Source organism: Amblyomma americanum, chromosome 3 (assembly GCF_052857255.1).
Source record: "Amblyomma americanum isolate KBUSLIRL-KWMA chromosome 3, ASM5285725v1, whole genome shotgun sequence".
Taxonomy (NCBI): Eukaryota; Metazoa; Arthropoda; class Arachnida; order Ixodida; family Ixodidae; genus Amblyomma; species Amblyomma americanum.
This window is the reverse complement of record NC_135499.1, coordinates 192189363-192202926: the sequence shown is the minus strand read 5'-3', so window position 1 is coordinate 192202926 and position 13564 is coordinate 192189363. Positions and strand designations below refer to the sequence as shown.

Sequence of the window (13564 nt, the reverse complement as noted above, 5' to 3'; positions counted from 1 at the left end):
GAGGTATTCCGAGGCCTGAATTGGGAAAAGTTGGGAATAAGAATAGATGGAGAATACCTAAATAATCTGCGATTCGCTGATGACATTGCCTTGCTGAGTCACTCAGGAGGTGAACCTCAAATCATGATCAATGAGTTAGACAGGCAGAGCAGAACGATGGGTCTAAAAATTAAAATGCACAAAACCAAGGTAATGTTCAACAGCCTAGCAAGGGAACACAAGTTCACAATTGGCAGCGAGAGCCTGGAAGTTCTGACGGAATACGTCTACTTAGGGCAGGTGGTGACAGCTGATCCGGATCATGAGCTCCGGATAGACCACTTGGGGTTCTTCAACGTGCGCTGCCTTCGCACGGTAATCGCACAGCGTAGGGACACAGTTACTTAACCGGCCGAGGCAGGGGCTTCTGCATTTCGCCTCCTCTGCATTGTTTCCTTTTTTATTTTAATTTCTTACTCCTGCTAGGGCACAAATCTTTGCCCGCCCGCTACAAAAGGTTTTTCCACAATATCACCATCATCCATTGACCCGACGCGGTCATGGCTGGCGGCCGAGTCGGCCAGTAGGGTCTCTACGTGTTGGTAGTAGTAGCTCTATGGTCTCTACCGAGTCTGTGTGCGTGCACCATTTCCTCCATGGCGTGCACGGACTTGTTACACTATCATCATTGACTTTGTTTCGAGTTTCATTCGTTCCCTTGACCGTCTGTTATCTATCCAGCAGTTTGGCAACCATTTTACACCAATAGCTACTCTCCATTTTGGTCACGCGGAGCGAAACGTTTGAAGCTCGCTTGAAGTGAAAGGCGGAAAACGCAACCGACGCCGCGACAGAAGCATTTTATGTTGTTATCACACACGTCGGGTAAGTACGGATTTTGTCCCCACTGTTACATGTTCAATACCTATTGTTATGATATCCGATCCATCCATTCCGTGCTGCTGCAAATTTTCGGGAATGAGAATTTTGGCGGGTATTCTTACCGTCGACAGTCTGTATTCAGACTAAAATGATGCAGCCCGAGCAAAAGGCGTAATATCCTTGACTTTCATACTTCCACTGCACTTGCTTCAGGCTAATGGTTACTGCTATTCTTTTATTTCGCCAGTGTCTTCAAAGTACTCGGACCTCCCTCTGGGAACACGATGGACGCTGTGCTAGATGTCACACATTACAGCTTTTACATAGACGAAGACGACGAAAGTATCATAATTAACGAAGAAAAGCTCAAGGCATCGGGCTTGCCCTTCGTTCGACGTTATCGTACGAAAAGTCACAGTAGCAGCTCGACGGCTAGCCCAACGCTCGGAGAAAAACGCCTCAACTGCTCCGCAGACGGTTCGTTATTATCCGAAGACAAGTCAGCACGTTCCCTTGGAATATCGGCTGAAGAATGCATTGATCGCTTGAATGCTCTGCAGCTTTTCGACGCCAACAACGACAAAGAGAACAAAGCGCCTTCGGAACAAATCGCATCGTGTTCTTCCAAGGAATGCCCTCTCGTGCTGAGCACTAAGAACAGTGTTGACACCGGTGCCGAGTGCTCGCTGGACGGAGAAATTCTTGCACAATACCTCGAGCCGCAGGGAGATTTGCTGCTCGCTTCCAAGGAAGTTCTGAACCATACAAACAACCAAAATGCCTGTGAACCGCTGGCCGATGATGAGGACGGTGCTATAGTGTTGAGCGCACCTGTAGCCATGTCCACGCCACGCCCGTCAAGAAATGCAAAGCAAAGCATCGCGGAATCTGTAGTGGGTGCCATGCAACAGTCGCCGGATTTCCGCTCAGAAGGCGAACAGAAACCTTCTAGAGAGTTAGGCACCCAGTTCTACGACCTCGAATATCTAGAGATGTCAAGGCCGGTAAAGAAGCAACTGGTGTTTCCCTGCGACGAAAATACAGAGACAGTCGAGTCAGGACAGGCAGGTGACTGCTTTACACATACCGGTAACAGGTCGGAGTCGTCGCCTTGCCCTAGTCCTGTGGAAACTGGTGCCAGCCTAGGGGAGCACGTTCCTTGCGAGGTAGCAGTACCAGAGTGCAGTGCGAGCTCCACTTCCTGTCACCCCCGCGCCGAGGAGCGTTTCCAGAACGTGGCATTGACCACGACGCCCCGGCATAAATGTGCTTCAGTCAAAAACTTGACACCAACGAGGGTACCTTCTGCAGGACATTCAGGAAAAACTCCAGCCGACCCTCACAGAGAAGAATGTGAACAAGATTGCACTTCATCTGCTGGTGCAAGCTCTTCCACGGAATCAAACTGCTTGCCTGCGCTCCGTAGTGGTGTAGAGATGGCTTGCCAGACATCATTTTACATCACCGATGCTGCTGCAAAAAGCACTGCCTGTGTGACACCAGCAAGGCGTTTGACCCTTCGCAAATCCCCTCAAAGGGGAGGCGGTAGTGCCCCAGCTAAACCGCTTTGCAGACGGCAAGACAGTGGTATGCCAGGAAGTGTTCAAGGCCGCAGCCGTACTCCGTCAAACATACCGATGCGAGGCTGGTGCTCTGTGGCGACTCCTGTCAAGCCGAGAAAGACTGTCTTCAAGGTACCAACACCCATTAACAAGGCTTCACCTAAGGCTCCAGTAAAAACCCCAGCAAAGACTGAGCAGCATCAGTCCCCCGGAGGCAGCCCACGGAGTGCACAGAAGCTTGTCCGCTCACCCTGGTCGGTTGTCAGCCCAGTTGCTAGAGTAAGAAAACTTTTGCTCAATATGCACAGTATCATAGTTACTGGCGGCATGAAGAACTTAAGCTGATAGTTGAATTTGTTGTGCCACCCCACAGCCGTGCGTTCACACAAGGTTTCATGGTATCGGCTTGCATGGTACCGACTTCCACTGCTCCAAATTTCTCGCACTTCAGCACAATGCAAGTCATTGCCTACTTGTATAGGTATTAAATACATATCATACAGAAGTGACTTCCGTCAAATTTGTTGCATCATGAACAGGCACAGGTTAAGGTTCTATTGTAAAAATTGGAGAGTTGCTGCAAAATGCATAGTAGAAGTGGCCACAAGTGCAGAAATTGCGGTTGCCTAGTTAACACAGCCTGGCATTTGAAGATTCTGTGGAGCTTTCTCTTTCTTTTTACAGCTTCTGAAACTGCATCCTAAGCTGCTTGCACATCTGTACTATGCAAAATATTATAGCACAACTGGCTAGTGGGATTTTGATTGTGTCGGCACAGCTTTCAATAACATGCAAAACAGGTGCTAGCCTGTGTGTGAGTGCACATATGCATTGTCTTGCACTCTTTGGTAATTCGTTATGAGATTGTCAGCTCCCATTTACACCCTACCTTTTCATCCCATCCCCTTTCCCATAGTGTGAAGCTGCAGGCTAGAAAAAGGTTTCCTCTGGCTGACCTGTCCACATTTCCCGTTATTAAAGTTCTCTCTCCCTAGAGACTCTGGAACTTTGTTTTGAGTGTATGTGTTTGTGTGTGTGTGTGTGGGGGGGGGGCAACACCTCGAGTTTGTTTTGTTACTTATTTATTTACTCAGTGTTTTATTAATAAATATTTATTCAGTTTTATTTCTGTTAATATTTTTATCATTATTCACTGCCCAAAGGTGTATTTGATTTAATGCGCACAAAACTTGCGCAGAGAGAGGGCAAGACGATGGGGTTCATGACAGGATTGAGGGGTATCCTCAGTCTGCTAGCGCATAGGCTTCCTTCAACCCTTGTTCAGTTTGTTTTGTGAAGTGGGCATCTTTATAAAAATGTCCACAAGAAGAGTGATTGGCTGTGGATAAAAAATTTGCGCATACTCTGTTTCACTTCTGCTAATCATTGTCATATACTGGGGCCAGTCATTCAACAATTTCTGTTAGGACATTATTGGTGTGAGTGAGTGGGTGACACAAACGAAAAGCTTTTAGATTGCCTAAAAAGCAAACTAGCTCAGCCACACTGTGCTTACCACTGATAATGTCCTAGAATTAAAGCGTCTCTCGTAAATCTGATGCAAGCGCTAACAGTCGGAGTAGTAGGAGAGGCGTTGCCACCTGAAGGAAAATGTGTGTGCCTGGAGTCCCTGTCTTTCCCTCCCTCTTCTCACTGTTAGCTTTTGCAGTGCTGATTGTTGTGGCCTTCATGAGATTTAGCAAATTTTTATTAGGGTTGGCTGGCTCATTGAACTATAATTATATTAAAATTAGAGATGTGCTTTTATTAAATCAGTGCTGATTTTGCCATCTGATCAACTGTTATGACTTGACCTGAGCCCTTGGCCCGACTAAATCTTATCACTAATCTTATCGTAGTGATGTGGCGGTTGTCAACTGCGCAGAACTCAAGGCTTATGGGCAGAATTATGAATGGGGAACACAAGGTGCTGAGCATCATCTGTTCATTTGTTGTTTGCTCTCAAAGTGTGAATACCGACAAAACTAACATCTATAGTCATTCAGTATTTATTCTTTGATGCTTGTATCATTCTTATTTTTCTCTGATTCTCAGCACTGTACTGTGCCCTGGAAATTTTTCAAAGTAATCAGCATATTCACTGGAATGACTACAAACAGGTTGTAAACTGAACCTGCCAGCGTATTGCAGATAAACAGACCGATGTGACGAAGGTTCAGTTCTTGTCTGAGTTATCTTTACTTGCTCTTTTGTGTCAGTACATACATGAGAACCCAGCGCCACCCCTGATCCAGATTGTGAGGGCCCGGAAGTCTCCATCAACAAAAGTAAGGCACCAGCAGAATTTCTACTCAAATTACTCATCCTTCACCCTCATCTTTACAACCTTATTGGTATTATCTGCAGTTTTGTTGTCTGCACACTACCAGAAGACTAAGTTTTCAAAGTAGTTTTGTGTCCAGCGTTCACGAATCACCACAGAAACTAAACCTTGAGGGCTTTGTCAGCCTCTTTTTCAAAGTACTTCAATGAGGCAAGCCTGTTTAAAAAAAAAAAAGTGCACGCTACTGCACACAATGTTTCCTGTTTTGTTAAATACACCAACTAGCCCGGACCAAGTGCCCATCTTTGCTCCAGTTCCTACATTCTACACTTCCTGCATCCAGATAGCTTACTATGTATGTCACTCACTTCCTCCCGCTGCAATGTGCCAAAGGGGGCAATAAGCAGTATGATAATCAGGCTCTTGATTCTCACCAGAGATGTTCTTTGGCAGTAGTGACACACTACATGTACTCTGCCCATTACAGTCTTTGTCAGCAGCAACCTCGCCTGCTGTCACACCTGCTTCGTCTGGATCGCCAAAAGTGCGTGCTGCTGAGCTACCAGACAAGCGATACCACTCGTCAAATATTGGGATCCTTCACAAGGTGTGTTTTATTGGTGCTTCATGTGAGAAAGCTGTCCTGGTAAAAAAAACAATGGAAAGCTTTAGGCTTTGGTATTGCAATGTGACAGTTTTTAGAAACGAATAAACTCTGCTGCATCAATTCAAAGATGTGCCAGTTTACGCGTTGTTGGTCCAGTAACGTATGTGTGCCTGAAACTGTGCATATATTACCTTTTTTGAAAAACTGCGCTGCAACATCTATAAAGGAATAATATTAGGAGTACATTTGCTATCTTCAACAGCTTAGCTGTTATTGTAGCCAGCTTTACTTCCCTGAGCCATCCATTTTTACTAGAGATGTGCGGATAGTTCTTTTCCAAACCGAATCGACTACGAATAGTTCAGCTGAAAACCAAACCGAATATAAATAGAATATTTTGACGAATATTTGCTACTTGTACGAATGTTTAATGAGCAGTCGTGAGGAACAGCGAGGTGCTGCTTTCGAAGTTATAGCTGTGTCTGTTAAAAGGCACAATACTGATCTCCATTTGGGGGTTGCAACACAAAGTCAGTGTATTAACTTTATCATTGTCATGTTATGCTCATAGGAAACATACCTTTTGCTGTTCATAACAGAAGATAATAAACTAGCGACACATATCAGTGCATGAGACGGACGAAAGCTTACGCATGAGGCATGGCCTCCGAGGTCGGACATAAAGGCCAGGTTTGTTGAACCTACCTGGGCCCTGCAGTGTCGCCCAATCTCTGAGGCCATGTATGAGAATTACGAACGTCGCCATGTGAATGGACCACACCGTGGCGCTGAACCTTCCAACCTGCGCATACCGATCACGGCGGCATGGTAACACAGCGTGTATGGTCCCTGTTTCTGGAATAGTCATGGAAGAAAAATATGGCAGGCCTTATTCTAACTTCGCGCCAACTATTGGAAAAGCATTTGAAACTTGAGGGCATATTTGATTCATTTCAAATAATTTTGAACATACACTATTTGATTCGTTTGAATAATCGAATGCAAGGATATTTGGTTCGTTATCCGAAATTTCACAATACTTGCACACCCCTAATTGTAATGCATATTAACGCGACAGCATTAAGGGCCCTGTGTTGCAGAAAAGCCATTGTCGTAGTTGGCGTCGTCAGCCATGAGCGAAAAATACACGAAAAGTCCCCAGAAAGACAACTTAGGTGGCAAGTGGACAACATAGGTAGGGAAAAAAAACTTGGGCCTCAAGTCCCACCAGTGGTAGCACCTGCCATTGCAGGGCAGTGGGCTAGAAGTGCTAGAAGTGCTCGAAGCACCACTGTGCTAGAAGTGGTATGAGGACTCCCCGCAACGTATGAATGACCAGTGCCTCCTACTGGAATAACCAATTTCGCATATATGTTACATAGCAGCATCTGTCAATGGGCAGTTCATTGCCCAGTGGGGCAGACCACTCCTCTAGCAAAGGATCCCCGCCAACCGCGGCGGTTGAATTTCAATGGAGGCGAAATTCTAGAGGCCCGTGTACTGTGCAATGTCAGTGCACGTTAAAGAACCCCAGCTGGTCGAAATTTTCGGAGCCCTTCACTACGGCGTCCTTCATAGCCTTAGTCGCTTTGGAACGTTAAACCCCCATAAACCAAACCGAACCATCCTCCAGCAAAGTAATAACTACTCTGCTTGGCTTTGGTAGCAATTAAGCTTGATTGATTGAAAGTCCTTTACTTTTTTAGAGGAAGGTGCAAGGCCACTATGGGGGTAAATGGGGAAAGAAGGTTAGTCACACTCGAGGTCTGTGTTAATATATTGTCCATTATGTTATGGCTGGACCTGATCAGAAAGGCTTTAGTCTGCACACCTACACTGACCTGATTTCGGCTCCCATATGCTCTCATTTGCAGTAAATAGGAGCTGTGTGTCAGTATCCGTGAGCAGTGCGATACGGTAATCTGTGCTGGAGGGACTGTTTAGCCATTCTCCCTGTTTCAAATGCAGTACATTGCCAGATTTAGCCGAGTACTCGGACTTCGGGGCTTATGGCGCATGCTTCGTAGCAGGTGGAATTAAACTTTATATTTTAAAAAGGTATATTTTAAAAGCTTTATTGCCTATAGGAAATTGTTACACTTGTGCTTGTCGTAATCGACAGATCAGGTACACTTAAAAAAACAAACTTGGAGGAGTCATTTAAGTTCCACCTTAAGGGTATAATGTGATAGCATTAATGGGTTAATTATATAAAAAAAAGTGGTTTTGAGGAAAGGAAATGGCACAATAAATGTCTCACTACGGGGTGGACACCTCAACAGCGCCATGAGGTAAGGGAGAAAGGAGGATGGAGTGAAAAGAGAAAGAGAGAAAGAGGTGCCCTAGTAGCTGAGCTAGCGGAGCAGCGCCCTAACTCCAGCCTTGATTTGACTCTTGAGTTCACCATACTTGAGTTGTGAACGAGAACATAATCGACGGAAGTCTGACGGAAGGGCAGCTTATAGGTTGTCTCAACTAGTTTTATTTTCCATACTATAGTCGGATACAACTTTAAGTCTGCAGTGAAGCTCCGCCCACATTCAGTACCGCCGACAAAAAAAGAAGTAGTTCGTTGTTAAAATTTTTCTAGTTGCCTAAAAAAAACGCTAACCACAAGAAAAAAAAAGTAAGCTCTGCAATTTTTATATCTGGCTTGTTTAATAAAGTCAAACATTAAAAGCTGATTTTCGTTTACTTTTGTGACTGCTAGCGGAGTAATACAGGACGCCGCGGACCGTGGCCCAGTGTAAACAACTGCTGTTTTTTTTTAAAGTTGTATCCTACTATAGCGTTTTTTTTTAGTTGTCTACTGTTAAAACTATAGTTTTGCACTTCGGCCAGGTTGCACAGAGATGTGAAAGTTCGCATCGATGAAACAGTGGATAAACACAAGCGCGATGGCAACCAATGAAAATTGTTCTGCAGACTAGGGCCCCTAAAAATAAGTATTTATAGGGGCCCTACGCAGACATTCGCCTACGCACCCTTTTACATTACGTGCGGTCTGCTGCTGTTTCTCGCAGGCTGGTCTGGATCCCCTGGTTAAGCCCGCTAAACCCATAGTCATCAAACACACAAGTACGAGTAATTTCACAAATTCTTTGGAATGTGTGAATTGCTGAAGGGTATGGTGACGTCAGCATCTGCTTTCGGTTTCAGTTCCTTCGGAGGCTGGGGGCCAATGCTCGACTGTGAGTATAGCTCCGCACACTTATTTTTGCCCCCCGTTTGCATGCTTACCAAATGTGACAGAGATTTCACATCTGGCTGTTATGTATCTGCAGGAAATGGAGGCTTCAGTGATTCAAGTCATCCGCCACTGAACGAGAGCCGCTGTTCGCAGTCGTCACGTCTTCGCTCAAGTCGCCTGTCCGCAGCACATGCGCACTGAAGATGCTATGATAATACTATAATATCTAAGAACGCTATTACTTGCAGCGACGAGTACTTTTGCGTTTTCTGTGAACGTTTATCGTTCCGCTAGTCTTTCACGGACACCGGGTGCGATAAGAAAAGAGAAAAAGCAAACGAAAAAAAGAACTTGGGGCACCTATCGGGATTCGGGAGCCTGCTGGCCACATTGACTGCGCGCTAGCGGCGAGCGTCGTCCGCTCGTCACAAATTTGCCGTCTAATTTCCGTGGTTAGTTTCGAGCAGTTGTCTCCAGCTGACAACGTAGATTGCATGCCGACTCGGTGACGCTCTATTCTGCTATCCCGGGGCACGCCTCGGCGCAAGCTGTTTCAGCATGGCGGCGAAAACTATTGACGGCGCCCGAGTGGTCGTCGAGGCCCTTCGGAAGCAGGTGACCTCTTGAGAAAAAGTTTTCCTTGTTTACAACGTCGCGCAGTGCTTGTTCCTTGTGTTGTCTTGACGCTTGAAACATATGCAACTCTTGTTCCCGTTTCGTCTCAGTTTAATTCCAAATTGACACCTGTGGATAGTGCAGTGGCTAATATAACGCGATTGTTCCCCTGGCGCTGCTTTGCTTTGTGTGTGTTTGCATTATCGCTTGGACTGTGCCTCCGGTGCCCAGTATTTTAAATGTCTTGACAAACAGGTTTCTCTCTTTGTGCACGATAATTAAATAAATATAACTTTGTGATTTCACTTTTAGCACAAATAAATGTCTTGATAGAAGATGGGAAGTTGTTCTTGGATTCTTGTCGCTTCGGTGCGGCTCCGTGCGATGCGCCGGTCATTGACGCCTCGGAGGGGCGCCTACGGCGGGATGCTCTCTCTCTGTCGGAGCTTGTATTCAACCAGGGCGTTCGTGTTTCCGCTTTGCCAAGTGAAAATGCTACTGTACTGAATGCGTGCCGCAATGCTTTGTTTATCGTAAGCATTATTGGTCTAGGGCGATGCGCCCTGCTACCAAGATATTAACACTACTGTGAGCTGTAGTACATTGTAAACTGTCGCAATGAAGAGGCACTGCGCGTTGCGAATGCATGAAATCTGGCCATACGTGTGGTTACGGAAATATCGGAGGCCGGTTAGTTGTCATAGCAAATGTGCATCTGGCACAGTCTGCTATAAACAGGCATGTCAGCACGGAACTGCCGTGTTAGCATGAACAAGATTTTTGTGACGGGAGTGTTGCAATTCCAGTGCTGCTTAGTTGCGGTTAGTAGAATGACTCCGTGGATCAGTGGTTCTGCATGTTCATTTCTAGATATTAGCTTTGAAACTTAATGCAACATCGTTTGTCGACTGATAATGCCGATTACTCCATTCATGCCACACACTGCCACAGTATAGCATGTGGTGGTTCACTTCTTGCCAACACTGTTGATTCCTTGCATGTAAATTGTGCTTTCAGTTCACTCTTGCGTTTGCGTGTTCATCACTCTTGTTTGCCTGACCGCCGCGGTGGCTGAGTGGTTATGGCGCTCGGCTGCTGGCTCGGAAGACGCGGGCTCGATCCCGGCCGCGGCGGTCGAATTTCGATGGAGGCGAAATTCTAGAGGCCCGTGTGCTGTGCGATGTCAGTGCACGTTAAAGAACCCCAGGTGGTCGAAATTTCCGGAGCCATTCACTACGGCGTCTCTCATAGCCTGAGTAGCTTTGGAACGTTAAACCTCCATAAACCAAACCAAACTCTTGTTTGCCATTTAAAATCTGATGTGCCAGTGGTGCTTTTAGGCATATGGGCAACACACATTAATGCTTTGCAGGGAAAAGATTGAACATAACTGCTTTACAGCATCTGTATATTTTTGTTTGTGGCGCCTTAATTTCGACATCAAGCACCTTCCGATAGTCGCTTACTACTAAAGTACAAAGTGACAAATGCCCTTGCAGCAGCTAGTTTATCGTCACGGGTGGCTGGCAGTTGCTAGGTGATTGACAACGTGATACTAGATTGACGCCATTGGTTGGAGGGTCTTCTTTGAGGGGCATTTTCTACTTCATTCTTGGGTTGTGTCTGAATATAGAAGCACTTTTCCAGGGGTCCGGTGGCTAGTGAAGAGGCACCAAGATCAGCTGACCATAACAGCTTGTGTTGGCCATTCAGCTGTCATGTGAATCTAGCTATGTCATGCGGGCTTTTGGTCGCAGAATTATGAAGCAATTTAAGTTGTGTCCCATGGTTTCAACGTCTAGTGTCTGTTGAAACCACTTGTTGCTTTTTTTTTCTGGGAACTTTGTGGTTCTTTTGGTGCACCGGATTAGACATTCCTTACTATTGTTACATGTTTTCTTTCTTGTGCCCTTGCCTGTTCCGGGCTTCAGAATGGAAGTTGTGGTGAGTAGATGGGAGATTTGCGTGCAGTGACTCATGTGAGCTCGTATCCTGCCCCTTTTTTAACGTGTATGCCAGGGAGTGGAGCATATCTTTGGTGTGGTCGGCGTGCCGGTCTTTGAAGTGGCCCTGGCAGCACAGCAGGCTGGCATCAAGTTTGTTGGAATGCACAACGAGCAAGCGGTTAGTGTCCTGTCTCACTCACGCCTTGTCTCCTAGCTGTTATCGGCAGCAGTAGATGGCTCGCACAAGCGAGGGAAAGCAAAGATGAGGACAGGACACTATTGTCACTTATCAGTCACCTTGTTGATATTGAGTGGGCTTGGGTGGCTTGGAGCTGAGAGCTGGACCTTGCAAACAACAGACAAGACAGTTAAGTGGACCATGTACACAAGTCAGCATGTGGCCTGAGTAGCTGAGAGGTCAAAGACAGCAAGTAGTGTCTTACTTTGGTTTATTTTATGAACATATAACAGATGTTGCAGGTGGGGCTCCAGCTAAAATCCTGACCGCGCTTCCTATAAAATAATGCGTATACAGTAACTAATGAATAATAATAGTGATGTATAGTAAGCTATGATTGGTTTAAGGGCAGTCTTTTTTTCTGAAGTATGGTTTTGATTTCTCAATATCTTCAGCCTAGCGAAACTGATAGAAGCATGACATCAAAAGCTGGCTGCACAAATGTTATAACATTCGTATATCTCTTGACATGAAATATTAGCAAGGGGTGGAGCAATAGAACACTAATTCTCTAGGGGAACACAAATGGCTTTCAGAAGATGTTGCGGAACTTCGCGTGTTTTTGCTTCCATCTGCTGCAGCTTGACATGCATGTAGACACATGGTAGCTCAAGAAATGCCCAAATTCAATTGATAATGACTGGCTGTGCAGTGAAATAGTCTGCAGTAAATAATGACAGTGTAATTAGTCTGTGATTAAAATTGGTTAAGAAAAAGGGGGGGCCGTTTTATTTTTAATTTCATTTTTATTTCTACTTGTGCCGTACAAATTGCTAAACACTGCCTGAGCCCATAGCCGGAGGCTATTGTAGGGGGTCAGAAAAAAATACATGTAGGCAAAGACACAGCTCTTGTGTGAAATGAAAAGTACACTGCAGTAGAGCAAATGGTCATTCCCAAGTCATCTGTGGTGACCACAGCTCCTTTGTTCTGTAGGCCTCCTTGCTCATTGGAGCTCGACAGTGACATTACTAAAATGTCTGCAGTGTGTTACAGTAGCTGAGGGAATTGCCCCTTGTATAGGGGAGTTAAGGGCAGTATCTGGGGATATCCCACTGCTTCTCACATCCACACATTGGAAACAGCCCAAAGTCTCAGCACCTCTTCATACTTGCTGTTCAACATGTTATGGAATCGAAATAACTGCTGGCCTCTTGCCAGTTGAAACTGAAATCCCACTGTGAAAAGAAATGCAACTAAGGGTTGGCGGTGTGTTTACAGACCACTCATTATGTTTTATATTTTACAATGGCATTTTTACTGCTGTTAATGGGTGCATGGATGGCTGAAGTTCTGCCTCCTCTTCTTTGGGTTTCTTTTCAAGCAGAATTCTTTTTGGTGAGCCATCGTTCTTTGCTTTTTTGCTCCGTGTGAAAGAGGTAAAACTTTGCTTTTGGACATAAAAAAAAAAGCAGTGGTTTTAGGGATGATTTATTGCACGTGCAGTTAAATCTACAGTTCAAAATATACTTGTAATACTGTGCATTTGGGCTTTTTCTGTCAATCTGAAGGTGGGCACCAGTTTTGAGCAGTGCACATGTCTCAGTAGCCAACCCAAAGAAAATTTAACCTGTTTTTTATGAAGCTCTAGTTTAAAAAAAAAAAACGAAAGATGTGGGTTTGGTCCCAGCTGCGGCAGTCGAATTTCGATGGAGGCGAAATTCTATAGGCCTGTTTACTGTGCGATGTCAGTGCATGTTAAAGAACCTGAGGTGGTCGAAATTTCTGTCCTTCATAGCCCGAGTCGCTTTGGGACGTTAAGCCCCCAAATACCAAACTCTTGTAGTTCTCTCTGATTTTCAAGTTAAGCATTGTTGTGGTCCCTTTGAAGCGTTATCATATATGGTGGCAGCTAAGGCTGAACTATTTTGTATTCGTAAGAGTGCATTGCAGCCGCAGTCTTTTTACTTTGTGGAATCCGCAGGCATGCTATGCAGCTGGTGCCATGGGATATCTCACAAGAAGGTAAGGCACTGCATGGTAAAATAAGAAGAGACTTGTTGCTCATGTCCAGTGCAAAAAAGTTCTGGTGATATTTACTGTTCCCCTCTCCATGAAAGAGGCTATGCATGAGTGCGCCTTGATCAGACAAAGGGCACATTCTTGAGAGCAGTCCTGCTTCACTCTGGAGAAAGCCCTATACAACTTTTCCTGTAGAAAGGATCAGGTCATAGCTAGCTTTGTGCCGTGTGCAGGGTGGCATAAAATAATTCTTGATACTAGAATGCTTACAAAGATCTGATGGGGCGCTTGACTTGCTT

General features: G+C 45.3%; 2 protein-coding genes and 1 long non-coding RNA gene across 4 annotated transcripts in view; 2 read left to right on the top strand and 1 right to left on the bottom strand.

Annotated features, from left to right (window-relative positions):
• Positions 1 to 522: 522 nt before the first annotated feature.
• LOC144125715 (uncharacterized) lies at positions 523 to 8725 on the top strand. Its single transcript, XM_077659358.1, has 7 exons — positions 523 to 864; positions 1109 to 2702; positions 4643 to 4711; positions 5195 to 5314; positions 8338 to 8392; positions 8474 to 8505; positions 8599 to 8725. Exons 2-7 carry the CDS (start codon positions 1146 to 1148, stop codon positions 8635 to 8637), a joined length of 1872 nt encoding a protein of 623 aa, XP_077515484.1. The 5' UTR covers positions 523 to 864; positions 1109 to 1145; the 3' UTR covers positions 8638 to 8725.
• LOC144125717 (uncharacterized) lies at positions 5258 to 8682 on the bottom strand. Its single transcript, XR_013313412.1, has 3 exons — positions 8555 to 8682; positions 6020 to 6116; positions 5258 to 5350 (listed from the first exon to the last, which is right to left on the bottom strand). It is a non-coding gene; the product is annotated as an uncharacterized LOC144125717 (long non-coding RNA).
• Positions 8726 to 8925: 200 nt separating the features above from the next.
• Positions 8926 to 13564, top strand: part of Hacl (2-hydroxyacyl-CoA lyase) — a 39863-nt gene continuing 35224 nt past the window's right edge. For both annotated transcript variants that reach the window (XM_077659357.1, XM_077659356.1), the window contains exons 1-3: positions 8926 to 9119; positions 11139 to 11243; positions 13228 to 13268. In XM_077659357.1, coding sequence (XP_077515483.1) covers positions 9063 to 9119; positions 11139 to 11243; positions 13228 to 13268 — 203 coding nt within the window. In that variant the 5' untranslated portion in view covers positions 8926 to 9062. The remainder of the gene's footprint in view (positions 9120 to 11138; positions 11244 to 13227; positions 13269 to 13564) is intronic.

Excerpts from the sequence above, each read along its gene's own strand:
- LOC144125715 (XM_077659358.1), top strand. The coding sequence starts at position 1,146 with ATGGACGCTGTGCTAGATGTCACACATTACAGCTTTTACATAGACGAA. Across the intron at positions 8,393-8,473 it reads CATAGTCATCAAACACACAA|TTCCTTCGGAGGCTGGGGGC; the intron begins GTACGAGTAATT and ends TTTCGGTTTCAG. Across the intron at positions 8,506-8,598 it reads CTGGGGGCCAATGCTCGACT|GAAATGGAGGCTTCAGTGAT; the intron begins GTGAGTATAGCT and ends ATGTATCTGCAG.